At 37.0% G+C, this 19,345-nt stretch overlaps 2 protein-coding genes and 1 long non-coding RNA gene across 3 annotated transcripts in view; 2 read left to right on the top strand and 1 right to left on the bottom strand.

The window, feature by feature from the left end:
- Nucleotides 1–41: 41 nt before the first annotated feature.
- On the top strand, nt 42–9,034 carry LOC145725927 (uncharacterized). The gene is made up of 4 exons (XR_014177434.1): nt 42–224; nt 2,237–2,314; nt 2,822–3,032; nt 6,475–9,034. It is a non-coding gene; the product is annotated as an uncharacterized LOC145725927 (long non-coding RNA).
- A 1,978-nt stretch (nt 9,035–11,012) lies between these two features.
- Nucleotides 11,013–11,746, bottom strand: LOC145725925 (uncharacterized). Its single transcript, XM_081974849.1, has 2 exons — nt 11,425–11,746; nt 11,013–11,369 (listed from the first exon to the last, which is right to left on the bottom strand). Exons 1-2 carry the CDS (start codon nt 11,557–11,559, stop codon nt 11,148–11,150), a joined length of 357 nt encoding a protein of 118 aa, XP_081830975.1. The 5' UTR covers nt 11,560–11,746; the 3' UTR covers nt 11,013–11,147.
- A 70-nt stretch (nt 11,747–11,816) lies between these two features.
- LOC145725911 (SID1 transmembrane family member 1-like) overlaps nt 11,817–19,345 on the top strand; it is a 35,318-nt gene continuing 27,789 nt past the window's right edge. Inside the window, 5 exon segments of the mRNA XM_081974830.1 lie at nt 11,817–12,135; nt 12,193–12,397; nt 15,396–15,549; nt 15,612–15,747; nt 15,815–15,898. Coding sequence (XP_081830956.1) covers nt 11,965–12,135; nt 12,193–12,397; nt 15,396–15,549; nt 15,612–15,747; nt 15,815–15,898 — 750 coding nt within the window. The 5' untranslated portion in view covers nt 11,817–11,964.

The raw sequence follows: 19,345 nt of genomic DNA, 5'->3' as shown, positions 1-19,345 counted from the left end.
ATTATCAAACTGTCAAATGTCAACTCAAAACGTCATTTTATTTTTATTTGCAAAAATTACAAACACCATAGGTGTTTTGTCTGCGTTTGTATGTTTTCCATAATTTTTCATTTTAACTTTGTTTTTATACCATTTGGAAACTTTACGCATTAACTTTAAGTGGATTTTCGGATATTCCGCTAGCAGACATTTTTCAGAAGAAGTTTAGAAATGTATCAATTGTGGTAAGCATCCTCTGTATTTTAAGTTTTATGGGCCCATCTATATAGACGCTTCCTTTAGTAGAGGCAATTCTGCGTTTAGATATGACTAATGGTAGATAAGGTACTGTAGTTTGAATAGCAGTTGTTGTAACACTTAATGTTTTTCCTTTCTATAGTCTTATTATGCTTTAGATTCAGCAGGGCTAGTTGTAGCTTGTAGCCAAAGCACCATGGAGGGGGTAGATCAAATGTGAGGTTAGGAAACAAATTGGTTCACAAAAAAGATGCCACAGGTGACATAACGTTTATGACCTGGGTTCTGCCCCCTCCATTATCTCAGCTTGGCAATGAATGCTGGCTTGTTTGTTTGGTGTTTGGTGAGTTCCAATGGCTTTTTGCTGTTAGCATCCAGCCAACACAACAAAAGCTTGGATTTGGGACCAGCCAAAATCTAGGTTATGTTTATGAATCAGCCCACATTATATTGGGAAATTATAAAAATTGCAACATTCCCACTAATCACAGAACTGTTCATAGTTTGTGATTGGTCAAAAAGTTTAGGTAATTGCACACTAGGAACAAGGCTGCAATTTACTCAAATGCTTTCACAACTTTGAGGTTTCCAACATCAGATTAAGGTCTATATTTGCCTTAGTTGTAAATTCTTTGACCTAGTCTAGTTTTAGTGCTAGGTAGTGTAAGACCCAATTTTTTAATGAAACCAAAACCATCTTTGTGTTTAGGCTTCATGAAGGGTGCAGACCAAATTATTCCTGGTGGGTCAAAATGATCAAAGGATTACTCTATCAAGCATCTTCTAGTGCATAACTTATGACAATGAATCAAACTAACAGGTTCTATCTCTGACAACACAAGATGCACTTTCTTCAGATCCCCTTGGTTTGATTCGGTCAGCAGTTTGGGAAATAGTTGGTTTGGCTGGCTGGTATTTGTCCATACTTCCAGTTCCATTCAAATTTCAGAAATGTGTCCAAATTTGATTACTTTTATCCACAATACTGTTTTCTCTCTCTACTTCCTTTCAGATCTTTATTTTACTTTTTTTTCTATTTTCTAGTTTTTGGCGTTTCTTCTCGTCTTGGTTTTCCTGTTATTCACACTGGACCTAAACATCAATTTTCAGTGAATTTTTTTCAACGTTTTGAATAAGTTATGATTAGTTTGTATCTGTTAGGAAAATCAGTGTTTAATTATGAACCAATAATGTTTGTTCAGTATTTCGTTTAGGTTTCTTGTAAAACAAAGGTTGATTCTATGTTCCTGCAACGCATATGCTCAGGGACAGCATTTCATGAGGTTTCAGGGTTCAACTATTGCACATTTTCTGGAACAACTATATTTATTGATCCCATAGACACAAATGCTTAAAACTCTTCAAAATAGTCTTCTTCCGCATCAATTCATTTGCGGAGACGTGTCTGTTCTGCCTGGAATGCACCTTAAAACTCCTCCACAGGATTCCAATCCAAGAATGTTGTAACATACATCCGGATGTTTTAGTTTAGTTTTCTCTTCAGTCCAAGAAGCCCAGAAAGGTTACAAGGAGCTAAATCGGGACTGTAAGGAAGCTGGGGGATTTTCTTGGATTCTTGGATGCCACGACGACAATGCCCCCAGTCGACAGGGACAAAACCAACTTCCTGGCCTGAACCCCCACACTGTCCCGATTTAGTTCTCTCCCAGATTATAGAAACAATAAATATATGTTTCCCAGAAAATTGCGCATTACTTTCATAATGGAGCCATGTATGTGCTCTCACCCAGGACAAAGCTACATTAATATCAAACGTTAGAACTTTTTGGGTGCTTCACACTACTTGTACTACGCCTCAGCAGGCGATGGATTTTCCAATTTGCCAACCATCAATATTTGGCATTACTTTGAACAAAAGTGAAAACCAGCTTCATACACTCATTTATGTGTTTAGAAGAATTAGAATTATTGACGATTTTTAGTATTTTTACTATTTTTACCAAGTATTATTCATTTAATTACATTTTTTTGGTTCTAGGGTGTAGACCTGTGAGAGGGTGTTCTCTTAGATCTTCCAAAACTAACTCAAAATGAGTGGAGGAGGTTGAAAATAACGGTAAGTAACAATGATTACATTAAGAAATCATCTATGAGAAACAGGGAATTCTGAAAAGTTACAGAAATATTTTGCTAAATTTAATGATTCTGGAAAATCTAGAATCAGTGTTCTTCATAAACCACCCACACTACTTACAGAATACTTAACGTCTAGTGAGGCACATACAAGTTGCAAAAATTAGAATTATGATATTATGCTCAAGGAAAAACGACTCATTTACTGTGTTGTCTGTTTTCTTAAGAGATAAGTTGTAGTGCAGGGTGGGACAAGTTTGATTATTAAAAACTGGTTAGGATCGTTTACTAGTTGCATTGAAGCTTTGCCAACGAATGATGGATTATTGTAAAACTCTAAAGCTGATGATGTGGATAAAAGTATTAAACCAAAACAGTGTTAGGGTCTTTTTTTTAATGATTGTAATTGTAAAATTTTCACAAATTTTACAATTACAATCATTCATCAGTTCAATAGTTTTGAATGATTTTCTTTTCGAATATACTTCAGCGTACGCGCTCGAAACGATAGTGATAATCGACGATTCTGACGACGAAATCAACGATGACGATGCGATGCCGGAATTGGTGGATGAAAGTCGGCAAGACGCCAAATCCTCCTATAAAGATCACGACTACGGTCCTCTACCGAAAATTGTCAGCGTTCTAAGTGCAACAGACCAGCTGAATCTCACCGATATTAAAGAACGTACTATAGAAGAGTAAGTACTATTTTCAATCTACTTAGTATAGATATAACGGTTCTATTTTTAATATTTTGACATTTATTAGTCTAGTAAAATGTATGCTTTTCTTGAAACAAACTTGTCAAGAGGCGTTTACAAAGAGTTGAAAAAAAAAATAATAATATGACTCAATCTTATGTGATATTCTACAGGGTTGCCCAAAGCTGGACTAATAACTCAAAGTACCACCAACTGGTGTCTTCTCTTATGAAAATTTAAATGCTCTGTTTTGGACTAATACAGTCCTAAGCTAAGAAGGTATAATAAATACCTGTTTAGTGAATTTCAGTAAAAGAATTTTATATAATAAAGTGCACTAAGCTGTCATGATATAGGATTGTGTCTCCACACATTTGTTTGGCATCAATCTTGCTATAAGAAGAAAAGAGAGAGGATATCAAAAGGGAGGATTGTGTACCAAATAAGTGTCACTAATTGTTCCGTAGTCCGACAAATAGAGCCCCCGTTGGACACTAGTTCCCCAGAGTCATGCAACGAAGGTTTTAAGTCTCGAGACGTTGCAGTTACACAGCAGCTAATTTCTTCCAGTTCCCAACTCGCTTACCACACCGATTCCCCGGAGCCAAGTAAACGAGTTGCGGGATTTGCCGTTCCTGCTTGCTCCACCAATTCCCTGGAGTCAAGCAAACAGGAAACAGGTCCAGAAAGATTACCTGACTGTTTTCAACAAGTTTACTTTAACCCGGCGTCGTTTTTCCAGTACTACCCCAAACGGAAAATACTGACAGTACCCCAATTTACAGTTTAAATCTTTACTACGGTTAACGGTACTGTGTTTAAGCAGCAAAATAGAACAAATACCGGACGGACGGTATGTGCCTATTTATTTACTTCCTAATACGCGGAGATAAGAAGTACAAGCGGTATGGAACGGTTCTTTTAAGTTGCTTCGACCTTTAGGCGATCAAAAATATTCATTGGCAGGGAATGCGGCCTCAGATAGATGGGTCAAGCAAGACTACTGCCTTTTACCCTCGCATCGCTGTAGACCAAAGGATAGGTCTGGAAGAGGAAGTCGCTACAAGTCCAGGAATTTTCCCTTTCGGGAAGTCCCCAGAGTTGCATCGGCATCCTCTATCCTGGGAGAAGGATGCCCCCGCTGACGGAGGGGCTCTTGTCCTCCATTTCTTCTTTCTTCGTCAGCTCGTCCATCTCTGGTGGTCCTGGCAAACTATAGGATCTCCAAACAGTCCCCGTTTTCCGGTACGCGGCCGCCTTTTACCCAAAAACCAACGGTGGGGGCTGTTAGTAGAGGTACCCACTCCCAGCGCCAACCGAACCATTTCGAACGGCCCCGACAAATCGACGCTAACGACAGCCCCAGCCAAGCACCCATCAGTATAGGTCACGCGTAATCAAAAATAAAAATTAGTAACTCTGTCACAATTTGTCTGGTCTTTTTTGGTGCAAGACATACTGCCATCTTACTCTTCTTGTGGTGTTTTCGTAGATTTACACTCTGTTTGCCTTGTGATGAGTTCGAGTTAGTGTATTAGAAAGAGTTTGAAATTTGTTACAGATTAGTGATATTGGCTGGTTGGATCAGTGGTGATGTTGACACAAGCGGCTTCAGCTCTAGTAACTAACTAATATCTTAAATCCACTCTATCTGTAATTTCTGTCTGTTATTAGAACTATGTCGTCGGCAAATCGCAGTTGGGCGAGCATTTCTCCGGCAATACAGATTCCTTTGGTGCCTGACTATAACTGCTTGAAAGCATGTTCCAGGACTGCCGTAAAAAGTTTGGGACAACACAACGTGTCCTCTTGTAATTCCTCTTTTGATTTTATACATTTTGTATGCCATTTTACAATCATGGTATCAATGCTGTATATGTCTTCAGTTTAGAGTACCGATAGTCTTTACAGCTTTCTTCCAGCGCTTTTATTACACTGTTTTTTCTATAAAGGTCATTTATACAGTAGAGGTGGTCGTTAGTACGTTTGGTTATAGTTATACTTGATTATAATATAGATGAAATTATACCAAAGTGGAGGTTTACTTAAAACACAGGGGACTGACTATTCCAGGCTGAGCTCTACGCCATCGACTTCTGTTCCAGAATGTTAATTAAAAAGCTTCCCAGATGGAAATCGATTAGTTGTCACGAGCTCTACTCTCTTGGAGAATCAAACAGTGTTAAACCTGATGTTGATTGTGTGTCACTGGACTTCACAAAAAATGCCGGAATCCAGGAATTGGTTAAGCTGGGTTGGGAGGCACCTTTCATCGGCTCAGAACGGCATTTGATCTGGCCCATGGTGAAACAAAGAGAAACATTGTGAAGTGTATAACTGAGAACAACAGGGTTTACTAAGGAGTTGATTTCAACTCCTGATAGTCTTTTTTGGATGGGTTCATGTACGTTCGGAAGACCTGAAAAACTTCTGGGTCCGAATAGTTATTCGACTTCTTAAGGAGTCAATACCCAAATTTTGATCCTTCCTCTTCCTACGGTGCCAGATCCATTCAATGGATGTTGGCGACATTCCTGACAAACTCGAAAATAGTGTGTGAGCATCTAGACCAGATCAATCTCTAATATTCTTGAGCCATATAAGTGTTTTTTTTCCTGTCTATGCCTCTTTGTCTCTCTCTATCTTGCTTTACATTATTAGCTTGAGGAATTGGTTCTCTGTCTCTACCCATCAGTATGAGTACGACTGCTGATGATATGGTCTGTCTAATTAATTTTAAGAAGTCTTCCAAAAACTCACATCTCTAGAGCTTCCAGTTTATTTGTGATGTCTGCTTTAAGTGCCCATGTTTCGGCCAGCAGAAAACAACACGTCAACGCAATTTTAAACTGAGACTTTGACTACATATTAGATTTTACATATTAAGGAATGTCGTTCTTGTCTGCTCTATTCAACTCCAAACTTCCATATACAACTTCCCAGGTATCTGAATTTGCAAACCTGTTGGATGAGTTTATCTTACACAAGGTTGTTTGGTGATGATGATTTGTTTGATCAATGTTAATTCTTAGGAAAAGCTGTTCTCCTTTGGCAGATACTTTCTTTTCGAGTGCTTCTGGGATGTCTGCAATAATGACTGTGTCGTGAGCGTTTCGCAGATTATTGACAACTTGATCATTAAGACCCTCTTTTGTGTGTTGTATAGTGCCTGAGCAACCAATGAAAATCAGCCTTTCAATGGCTCCTCATCATTTTCTGAAGAATCTGTTTGTTTTGACAGATTTAGTGAGTTAAGAACTTATTTATTCATCAACCTACTACCACTTTATAGTGAACTTCTTATATTTTAATTGACAAGGGAGCCAAATTCCGGCGATCTCTTGCTGGATTGTCCGGTTGAATCCGGCCAATCCGATTGCATTTCTAATAACAATTCTGGTAGATATGTTTGATTTCATATTATGATATACTGTTTCAGGTCCGTGTTAGATACTACACCGACACCTTTAAACTACAACCATCAAGCAAGGCGACTACAGGAGCAATCATCTCAAGCACTCCCAGCAAAACGAACGCGGACGATCGGAACGTAATCTCGCAAAAACGACAACCAATCAACGGCGAGATTTCGACAATTTCGAATTTAAGTGAGTTTGAAACCGTCTCCACCGAACCGCCACAAATTAACGAGAGTTTATCGGTTTCCACTACGAATAAATCGGATTCGTTACAACGTGAACGTGCATTACGAACGAAAACTGTCTAATATCAGTCGGAAAAAGTGTACGGGGATTCACATACAAATCGGGTGAAAAACGAAAAGTTTACAAATTAGTTCGGGGGTTAAGAACGAGAGTGTGGCAAGTAGTGACGCAGATTCGGCCGAGAAAAACACACCCGCAAATCAAATGGCTTATTACCAAAAGTTACTGGAAGTGCGCAGTCGTTCTAGTGGTAACAATAAATGAGAGTATTTCCATCACTGCGGACAATAACAACGAAAGTGTGTTCGCACTGACGATGATTCAGATGAAGATTGCGTGTTAATGGACTGTACTTTTTCCTGTTCGTTATGTTCTTTCACGACTGATAAAAAAACAAATCGTTAACCGAGCACGAGCGCCACCATCGTAGAACTAATCACGCGATTTTCGGTGCATTTATTGTAATCAAAAGTATACTAAACACGCTTTGTACACCCACGTACAAAACGTACATCCCGGCCAAAAGTTCTATATAGTGAACAAATTTCGGTTGAAAGAGAGGTTTCAAATGGAGACTTAAAACTTAATAAGGAGGCATTGTCTACTAATACCAGTACTACTAGTCTTAGCAACACTACTATAACAAATATGAACGAACCAATAAAAGCAACCAAATAGACGGAATCTGGAGATGTGTAACATGTTCGTATTCAACCAGTTATATGCGTGGTATAAAGAAAGCATGAACGGTGTCACGTGGAAGGGCGTACCACTGGTACAGTGCGAGTTTTGCAGCTACATTTCCACGACGCAGGCTTTAAAAGGACATAAACGCGTCCATTTAAGTGAAAACTAAGCCACTGAGCAAGTCTTTAAGCAAGATTAGTCGTAGACCAGAAATGGCGCGCAACAAACCTGCAAGTTTAGGTAATATCGCGGTTAAGAGGACTCGGGAAGTTAAAGAAGATTCACCTCCTTTACTCCCAAATCGTTCACGATGTGGAGACAAAGGAAAACCGAAACCGAAAGTAAAATGTATTGACTGTTCCTTCTACGCTAAAAACGCTGAGGAACTAGCCCGAACATTTATAAACAACACTCTATCGACATCAGTAATGGATATTAAAATAACAACGCCGGTATCAAGACACGTAAGATGCTCGAATGCCCACAGTGTTCGTACACTACAGACCATATGAACAATTTGAAGCGGCACGAAAAAGACTCACAAACGTGGCAAAGTTATAGAAAAAATGCCCAAATTGCAAACTACCAATCACAGAGCAGGCATTGAATAGTACATAAAGATCATGTAATGGTAGTATTCAAAATCGCGCTCCTATCGTGTTTAAAACCAACGCCAAGACATTTGCCTGCTCAAGAACTGCGCCTACTCGACCACCCTGCAAATCAAGCTCAATAAACACATTAAACAGAAACCACCCAACCGGATAAGGTGCTTCAATGCTCCAGTGCGATCACACAACCACGAACCAGCATCTGTTGGAGCAGCACATGAAGGGGCACAATTCGCGCACGCCATGTTCAAATGTTTCCACCTGTGACTATACAGGAAACATGTTTGCTCTACGTCATCATTTTATGAAAACCGGTTCATTCTATGGAAGGTCGAATTCCTTTACAACCACCGCGTTTGACACCATTCACCAAAAAAGACGAGGATCGAGTGATTGAGTTGGTGCCCCAGCGCCCGTTAATAAACGACCTACCTCCCAAGTTGGAAATGATGGTAATTAACAACAAAGAAGTGTGGGAACAATGTCCAAAATGTTCGTACAAAACTCTACGAAAAGGCAAATTAAAATCGCACTTGCGCGTACATAGAAAAGGTATTCAAACGTTAGTTGAATGCGCTTGCGGTTATAAAACTCTGTCAAGATGTATGTCTACCCACCAGCGCAAGTGAATTCTCAAACCCACCCTCGTCCAAACACCACGCAAGAGTGTAACTGAAACTGAGTTTTTTGCCTGAAGCTGAGAGCCTTGGACGACCGCGCAGTTTCTCTGCGAAAATTGACGCATCGAAAAAACCTGCCCCTACAAATCGCTAAGCCTCCACCTGAAAGGTTGGTAAAGTGTTCAAAATGCAACTTTAAGTCTACAAAATTTGATGCGGACACATTTAAAGTCAGGAGAGTGTCAGACAGAAAACTCGAACCAAATCGACCAGTGGAAAGAGGATTTCCGTTTGTTTTGTTCCAGAATGGTGATTTTCAGTGCCAAGTTGTTATGTGCCGTACAAAACTCACTTTGCCTGCGGCGACACATGCCAATGCATTGAAAAAACGTGAAAATTTAAAGTCCTGCGATGTATGCTGGTAGTTCAATCCAGCGGAACGGCTGTAGCGGTGGCATCGAAAAGTACACTCGGCCAAGCAAATTGTGAAGGAACCAAACAGCTTCCAGTGTGAAACCTGTCCATTTTCCACCCCGTTGCGGAATTAAACTGAACGTGCACAAGCGCAATGCGTCATTCAGATCAGGACGATCTCGTGGAAACAGCCAGCAAAAAAGCGAACCCGACCGCTATTGTGGATGAATCTCTTAAATGCACTCTATGCTCTTACACGGCTGGTGTACCTCCATCAGTAAACGCCACATGCATTTTCCACGAATCTAACCCCACGTGGCAGTGCCCTCTCTGTAAATACAAGGGCACACTGTACATGGTGAAAAACCATCCTTGTACAAAACCGAAAAATGAAAAGCACGTTTCCCCGATCAAAGTCACTTTGAGTTGTTCGAAATGTTCCTTTACCACCTACACTCACGGGGAATTGAGGACGCACGAAGACGCTTGCACCAAGGAAATCAAAACTGATCAAAAACATGAACGCCGTCAAAAGTTTCAAGTGCGAATACTGTTCCTTTACCAGTTTCTGGCAATATTTGATCGATCGTCACACAACAGTCGCACGAAGTGCTTAACTTACGATCGAACAGTGTCCGAATTGCGACTTAAGTCCACGCCCAACGCTTTGAGCGCTCATTTACGGAACTGCAGTCCTTTATCCTAGATTGTTGATTCCGTTATATTTGCAGACATTTTTTTTACAAATTTATTACACTTGTATAGAAATTCCAGATTTGAGGATAACTGGTTACGACATTGGGAGTTAGTAATTTAAATAGAGTTAAGAAGTGACTTATGTCATAAGAACTGTAAGAATCATGTTTTTATTATTAATAATTAAAACAGTTTACATTTCAATTAATTTGCCTTTATTTGGTAGTGGAGTTGTCCCAAGCCCATTGGTTACTTTACTTGTTTTTATCTATTTGAATATTGTTAGGTTAAGTAAAAAATACTAGAAATAATAGAATTGAGTAATCTGCTGATCTTCAAGACGGTCTACCCGGGGCATGTTAATTAAGCTACACTGAGGAGATGGCGGCGCGTGACATTAGATCCGCAAATCTTACCAGGAAGAGCCTTTTAAGAGATCTCTAGATCATTATCTTTGGACGACGTCCAGTTCTGCAGCTGGTAGAGATATTTTTTCCTTACAAATAAACAAAAGGAGAACATCTACTAGAAGAAGTTTCTTCAGTTGAGGTGACTCCTTCAAAGAAGATTCTACGTGCTCCGACAGCCACATCCGATTTGGACAAGAACGTGACATGCGATGAGGTTAAAATAATAATTTAAGGTCCTTTGGTATTAATATGCCCTTTGCTGTGCAAATTTAAAAATCGCTAAAATTGCACTTTTTACGAAAATAGCATTTTATCAATTTTTGAATGATTATAACTTATTTATTAGATCTCTTATAGATTTCACTAAAACGCCTGTATAGGGAAAGTCAAACAACATTGGTAAGACGTCACAAGTTGGACTCATTAACGTTCGACAGATATAATGAATGTTTGAATTGCCCCAATTTATTCAACACATCTACTCGGAAAAAGAAAATACGTTTTGGCAACACTGAAGTTAATATAGTAGATTAGAGTTTATTGGTTGTCCTGTTAACACAACGTTTGGCATCCTTGTATTTCCTTTTTGTTTGTTGAATTTAAATAATTCTTTTGGGGTTTGCTACTAGGAGTGATTATTAATTAAAAATGAGATGGCAGTCAAAAATCCATTCAGAAAAGTGAGGTAGGCTATATTTTACAAATTAATAAATCAAACCCATTTCTCTCCAGGTCAGGACAAGAAAAGTCACTATCATAACTTAAATGGTTCATACTCGTACAAATACAGTACTATACAGAGGGTTTAAAGTCAAAAAATGCAGACAATTTTTGATAAATTAAGAGGGATAAGTATATAGACAGAAATCAGTAATCTCCTGGAGTCTTGGTATATTAAAAAATTAAACAGAATAACACACTTTCAGGCAAGAATAATAATTGCATGATCAAAAATTTCAACTTACAAAACCTATTCTGTACACTACTTTGTTCTATACAATCTGACTGTTCAATTGTACTTTATAATTAACCCATAATCACCATCATAATTATTTATAGGCATATAATCCTGGGAATCTTGTATTGAGGATAATACATTCCTTGAACCATAACAAGACTGTTCATAGCGATTCAGCCGTTCCCATTCCAACTCGCGATGGTCAAAATGATACAACCTGGCAATATCGCTGCGAAGTTTACTCATTTTTCTTCGTTTTGCCATGCAATACACCTGCAAATTGTGGGATTTAAAGAGCTTTGACTAGGATAATCAGTCTTGAAATTACCAGCAAGGATAATAGCATTACAACCAGGATAACAACTAGAGGGACCACTAGATACTTTCCGTCGTCATCTTTAAACTGATCTTCCCTTGGTGTGATAGTCTCTGCAGTTGTGGAAGCCTCTCCCAAAACATACATGGTACATGAAGCTATTTATGGTCATAATTCACAGGCGGCGGTGATTTGTTAATATATGGCCATATATTAATTGTAGTTGACTTTATATCAGGATTACTGCATCTTAACATTCCAGAATAAGTCTTTGTTAACCAAATACAAGCAGAAATGATGATTCCAACTATAAACATAAACAAACTTTGACATTAGAAGCAGCTAACTTCGGACGTTATGTCACAAACAAAAGAGAAGAGATTAAAAAGAAGAAATGTCAAATTGCCTTCCCCTAACCTTAAAAAAGTTATTTTGTTTTTCTCTAGGGGATTTTTTGCTTTGTAATCAAAAACCACTTAAAATATTTAATGTTGCCCTTTTAGAGACATTTTAAAATGTTTGGTTAACAAACGCGGACAAATTAAGCTAAAAATGCTGTTACTACAGCTTATCTTAGGTGTTTTAGTGCTTCACCCCACATTGGCTGTGTCCCTAAATAGAACAACAATAATACCAGCAAACTATTCTACCACCTATTCAGGGGTGATTAACAGTACCTACGAGTATATTCTCGAGTTTTCCAACAATAACTTTATAGTGCAGGTATGAACTTAGGTATATTACCAACAAACTAGAACATATTAACAGTATTTGGTACAGCCTACAGGACCACCTCGAGTGACTGTTACGACAAAGAATGCTACGGCGCAGCTTCCCTTGATGGTCACAACCCGACAACCCAAAGAATTGCTTTCCTGGAACCTACCACTTGTGGTGGAAACCGAGAATGGTGCAGCTTATTACACAAACACAAACAGGACCTTGTGTTATGATATTTTGAAAAGTGGCAAAATCAAACTAACAGGTAAAGTTTCTCAATAATTTTTGCAGCATTATGCAAGCTGAAAGCTGCTTTTCTTGACCAATCACAAAGTAGGATCAGTTAAAGTTTGTTCAAGTCTGGGTTGTTTGGATGAATGTTATATGTGTAAGACTAAAAAAGTGCACTCTATTTTAAATGGAACACTCTGTATATTATTATGTCATTAAATATAGGAAATTGCACCTAACTGGTAGTTGTTGTGTTCAAAAGCTGAATAGTACAATATTTCAAGTGGGACACCCTGTATATTATTACAACATTAGATTTAGCTTGTTATGGTCTATTTCACCAGGAAAACAAAAATGTGACAATGTTAGGGTAACTTTTTAACTAAAAAATCTTAGATGAGCCTTTAAGACATTTTATTATTCTGGAAAAATTCCATGGATAAGGTAAACCCAAAAATATCATAATTACCTACATAATTTACACAGAGTTGTTGTAAAATCCTCTTATCAGCCTTTTAGCAGGATCCCTCACACATAATTACAGCATTCAATTAGTCCTCTTCAGGGTTGCCTTCAAATTGTCACTTTTCTTCAGTTTTTTTAAAGAAGACAGGTGTCATTATTTGACACATGCCAACTTGGTTACTATAACAGCTGAAAAATTCGTTTAAACGTCAAAATACAGCCTGTACTTTTGACCTTCTTTTGTGTTGGAAATAAGCTAGTTATTGACAATTGAAGAAAAAATTCACAAAAAAGTAATAAGTCAACTTTGACGTCCTTTAGCGGCCAAACCGTCCAACCTATCAACCCCAGTTGGAATATTTTTAGAAAGCTCATTTCATTGGCTATCCATTGACATATAAAACTCTACCAAAAATATAGCAATTAAACGAGTTTTTGAGGATTAAACAAAAAGATACACCAAAAAAAATTGGTCAACCTTGACGCCCTCTAGCCGGCAAACGGTACCACTAACCAATGGACTTTTTTTGCATCAATGGAAAGCTCATTTTGTTGTCTGTCTATTGACACATAAAAGTATACACAAAGTGTTACAAATAGGCGTGTTATGTACGGTTTAGGGACAGGTTGCACCAAAAACACTTTTGACTAATTTGACGCTGAAAAAGTAGAAAAACACGGTCACGTGACCTAACACGACATAATGCTTGGAAATGTCTTGAAATGCTGTTTTTGTAAATAACAATTCTCGTAAGGGTCGGATTTGCCTGAAACACTATCACTCTCCTAATGGGTTTTGCGTTATGTTAGCCACTTAGTGCAAGCACAAATCGACTTTAATGATTTTATTTCTCCAGTTTTGCTACGGCTCTAGATTTGACAGTCACTGTGCTTGGTTTGTGCCAAATATCAGGACCGTACCTGCCCGATTTAAAAAAAAAATCCCTCAAAGTAATTAGAGTGGTAAGGAAAACGTTTAGTTAGCTTTGGAGCCTTCTGGCGGCCAAACGAAGCAGGCGGTCATATTTTTGAAAAGCCCATTCAATTTTCTATCTATTGACACATAAAAGGTGATACAAAGTGTTGCAAATGAACGAGTTATTTAACAATAAAGACAGTTTTGACAGTTTTTTTGAACAGAGAATCAGACAAAATTATAAGAATACGGAGTGTTCCAAAAATGGTGAGATTTTGTCAAATTCTAAACACGAAGTATGTTTATCAATTTCCGGTTAAATCATTGCACTCATTTTGCCTTTTTCAGGTTAGGTTAGGTGTGCATTATTGGCATATTAGGTACACAATAATTTTACTCAGCTGGTTCGGTTCAAACATCAAAATGAAGCTCGTAATTTTCTCTTTCTTTTACTTAAATACAATTTTCTTTCAAAAATCACAAATAACCAAAATATTGACCGGGAAATAGTTACATTGCAAGTAACAAGCTTTTTAAAAATGTCACTATATTTATTGACACTTGGTTCCTGTGACAGGAGGTTCGTTTTAACGTCAAAATGTAAATCAAAACCTCTGCTTCCTTTTGTCAGAACAGAGTTTTTGCGAAAAAAACTGATAAAACCGGCCTAGAACACTGTAGTGCAAGTCAAGCTTAAATGCAATTCTTTAGGATACTCTCTTCCACAGATTTTGAAGATATAATGTGAAAAATATCTCAAAGAAAAAAAAAATTATGTTTTTTGAGAAAAATTCTTTAATTTGGACATTTTCAGTCTCATGCAAAATTTCCGTAACTCTAACCGTTTCCAAGATATTCAACTTTTTGTTTGGAAATTATATCTCCTTTATTTTTGGGGTTTCAGAGACTGTAAAAAGCTCAAAATGTTGTTCGTGTACTGCTCTTTCACCCCGTGCTAACCGCAACAGGATTGAACATATACAGGGTGTTCAAACAATGATATCTTTACACCAGAGGTTTCCAAAATTTTTTGTCTCATAGACCATTTTATAAATTTTGCTGATTTTGGTGGACCCCCTGAAGCTACATTTATACCATATTCTCAAAACTCAACAAAAAAATTTGAATATTAGGTCTATGGAATTTTGTGTTGCGGCTGAGTTTCAACAACGATTAACAGTTTTCGAAAAAAAAAAGTGAAAATTAATTGGTTAATTAATTATTAATTGATTGTGCTGTGAATGGATGTTAAGAAAGTAAAGTAGATCATTGAAAAAAGCGATTCACTTTTTTACTGCTACTCACAGCACAAGAATCCAATAGAATCCCATTTATAAATAATGTATCCATTCGGGGTGATAAAATAAAAAGGAAATAGTATGTATGTTTTCTTTTGTTGTATTTACTCATAAATGTAATTATTACACTGTTATTATGGTTATCATATTACATTGTAAACAGTTAAACATAAAAATGTTTGTGGACCCCCGCTTACGAATTGTGAACCCGCATTTTTTTGTCACGCCAACGTAGACCCCTTTGAGACTCCCGTGGACTCTTGAGGGTCCACCTGGACCACTTTGGGAAGCTCTGCTTTAGACTGTGCAATAGTTTTGGATTTTTTTATGGAAAAAAACCATTTTTGTTGCAGAATACCGTGAATTGCAACACGAGAACCCAATCGTTACTCTGGCGACCTCGTCAGTTACCAACGTGGACTTTACGGTCACTGTTGATTTTCCCAAATATTTTCAATTAGAGCACAGCACCCTTTATAACTTCAGTATCAGTCCTAGTGAACCTCAGTAAGAACTAAATCGATTTGCTCCTTTGAAAACGTTTGCACACATTGTTATTGTTTTCTTAGGTACTTTTTTTACAACTTTACATCTCCGGACAATTCGAGCGAGGAGAACGTCAACAGTTCGAATTACGACACTGTTATACTGGAGGTGTTTTCCGATGATAACATTTGCACCGTAATCAGCATCCAGAACGTCAGCGTAAGTTGTAAAAATATGTTTTCCAATGACGTCGCTTTGGTAGCTTATAAGTTGGTCCTTTGTGTAGTGTCCCGTACTGGATATGAACCAGGACATTACTTATAGGGGATTCTATGAAACTTTCACCACCAAAGGGGGAATTACAATTCCGGTAAGTAATTTGGTTCTTTATTGTATTGTTGTACCAAAAACTAGAAAAAAATCGTTTACGCCATTTTACATATTTCAGTTTTTTGAAAAATACAACATTTAGTTTTTGGTCGATATTTTGAAAACTTTCTCGGGCTTAGAATAGCGCAACTTTTCCCCCATTTGACCAAAATTGAACCTCTTACGGTTTCCGAAATCCCCATGCAGTTACTTTTATCTGGGACCCCCAGTATACAGGGTTAAAAAAGTTAAATTAGACAGTGGTGACGTGTATTTGTTTATTTTAATCATATTTCATTCTGTCATAAACTAAACTAATCTTGGAAACTGTCAAATACCAATCCATGAAGCTGTTAAATGACTTGTTAATACAACTCTATGAATCTGTTACATTACAAAACACTGCTTAATCACCACTTGCTGGTTGTTTATAGGTTTATGAATACATTTTTGACAGTTTTATCGTACAAATGTATGTTGTGGACAGATTTGCATCTGTCACACTGTTTAGTAAGAGGCCATTAAGGTTGCATTCGGTTTCGCGCTCCATGGAACGAGTAGAGCGAATGTGATGTCACGATGACGTAATTTGGCAAAAACATAATTTAACCAACTGTCAAATTACGTCATTGTGACGTCACTTTAGCTCTACTCGCTCCACGGAGCTTGAAAACCAATGCGGCCTGAAACTCTAAAGTAAGCAACTACAAAACTTGCTTAAATGCACTGTTTTAGTTAATACATCATACTAAATGCTTGTTTATAGGTCCATGAGTAGAAATTGGAGTTTTTTTTAAAAGTCACGTGACAGTTTTTAGGTTAAGTTAGGTGATAACGTAAAAGTTTTTCCACATTTCTGACACATGATTTGATCTTGCGCCGAAAGCTTAAAACTGATTTTCTAAGGTCGGGTGACTGTTTTTCCAAATTCTGACAAAAAATATTTTTTGTACGGTTCCCTGAAATTATGTTTCTATAATTATATTTTGACGTTTGCACGAATCTTCTAACTGTCATAGTAACCAAGTTAGCACGCGTCAAGTAAAGACACATCATTTAAAAGAAACGGTTGAAAAATTAGTTGGTAATATTGGTAATTTAAATTTAAACAGTTGTAAAAGCTGAAATTGTTGCAATTTTGAGCTTGCAACACTGCAAAAACCAGTTTACATTGTCAAAAACAGTCACGTGAACTTCAAAACAAAGTTTAAACTTTAGAAAATTGATAAATTAAATTTAGACACTTGTAAAGACTTAAATTGCAAAATACACGTCACGTGACTTAGATGATTCAATTCTGATATTGCAAAATTGTAAAGGCCAGTTGACATCTGTCGAAATTAGTCACGTGACCTTTAAAATGTGGTATAAACTTTAAAAATGTGGTAATTTAAATTTAGACTATTTTAGACAGTTGTAAAAGCTGAAATTGTAAGAGACACATCACGTGACTTTGATTATGCAATTTTGGAGCTTGCAATACTGTAAAAGCCAGTTGACACCTGTCAAAAACCGTCACGTGACCTTAAAAATGTAGTTTAAACGTTGAAAATTTGGTAAATTAAGTTTAGACAGTTGTAAAAGCTGAAATTGTAAAATACACGTTTCGTGACGTTGATAATGCAACTTTTAGCTGGCAACAATGTCAAAGCCAACCGACACCTGTCAAAACCCGTCACGTGACCTTAAAAATGTAGTTTAAACGTTGAAAATTTGGTAAATTAAGTTTAGACAGTTGTAAAAGTTGAAATTGTAAAATACACGTTTCGTGACGTTGATAATGCAACTTTTAGCTGGCAACAATGTCAAAGCCAATTGACACTTGTCAAAAACCGTCACGTGACCTTAAAAATGTAATTTAAACGTTGATCAGTTGGTAAATTAAAATTAAGAAAGTTGTAAAAGCTGAAATTGTAAAATACACGTTTCGTGACGTTGATAATGCAATTTTGAGCTTGCAACAATGTCAAAGCCAACTGACACTTGTCAAAAGCAGTCACGTGACTTTAAAAATGTAGTTTAAACGTTGGAAATTTGGTAAATTAAGTTAAGACAGTTGTAAAAGCTGAAATTGTAAAATACACGTTGCGTGACGTTTATATTGCAATTTTGAGCTGGCAACAATGTCAAAGTCAACTGACACTTGTCAAAAGCAGTCACGTGACCTTAAAATGTAACTTAAACGTTGATTAGTTGGTAAATTAAGATTAGACACTTGTAAAAGTTGAAATTGTAAAATACACGTTGCGTGACGTTGATAATGCAATTTTGAGCTTGCAACAATGTCAAAGCCAACTGACACTTGTCAAAAGCAGTCACGTGACCTTAAAATGTAGTTTAAACGTTGATTAGTTGGTAAATTAAGATTAGACACTTGTAAAAGTTGAAATTGTAAAATACACGTTGCGTGACGTTGATAATGCAATTTTGAGCTTGCAACAATGTCAAAGCCAACTGACACTTGTCAAAAGCAGTCACGTGACTTTAAAAATGTAATTTAAACGTTGATTAGTTGGTAAATTAAGATTAGACACTTGTAAAAGTTGAAATTGTAAAATACACGTTGCGTGACGTTGATAATGCAATTTTGAGCTTGCAACAATGTCAAAGCCAACTGACACTTGTCAAAAGCAGTCACGTGACTTTAAAAATGTAGTTTAAACGTTGGAAATTTGGTAAATTAAGTTAAGACAGTTGTAAAAGCTGAAATTGTAAAATACACGTTGCGTGACGTTTATATTGCAATTTTGAGCTGGCAACAATGTCAAAGTCAACTGACACTTGTCAAAAGCAGTCACGTGACCTTAAAATGTAATTTAAACGTTGATTAGTTGGTAAATTAAGATTAGACACTTGTAAAAGTTGAAATTGTAAAATACACGTTGCGTGACGTTGATAATGCAATTTTGAGCTTGCAACAATGTCAAAGCCAACTGACACTTGTCAAAAGCAGTCACGTGACCTTAAAATGTAGTTTAAACGTTGGAAATTAAATTCAGACAGTTGTAAAAGCTGAAATTGTAAAATACACGTTAATATTGCCATTTTTAGCTTGAAACACTGTAAAAGCCAGTTGATACCTGTCAAAAACTGTCACCTGACCTTAAAAATGTAGTTAAACGTTGGAAATTTGGTAAATTAAATTTAGACAGTTGTAAAACCTGAAATTGTAAAATACACGTTAATATTGCAAGTTTTAGCTTGCAACACTGTAAAAACCAGTTGAAACCTGTCAAAAACTCTCACGTGACCTTAAAAATGTAGTTTAAACGTTGAAATGTGCCTATTCTGTTCAATTTTCAGTCAATTTTGTTATATTGATCACTGTATTGTCTACTGCAATGTCTTCTTTAAAATATCGCAAAATTTCCTCGAAAGAGGCTTTACTTTGCTCAAAATTCCCATGAAAATTCCACAAAACATTTTGAAATATATAGGATACTTGAAG

This window comes from Ips typographus, linkage group LG3 (assembly GCF_016097725.1).
Source record: "Ips typographus isolate SLU linkage group LG3, UJ_Ityp_2.0, whole genome shotgun sequence".
Taxonomy (NCBI): Eukaryota; Metazoa; Arthropoda; class Insecta; order Coleoptera; family Curculionidae; genus Ips; species Ips typographus.
Note: the sequence above shows the minus strand (reverse complement) of the source record. Positions and strands in the feature narration are given on the sequence as shown.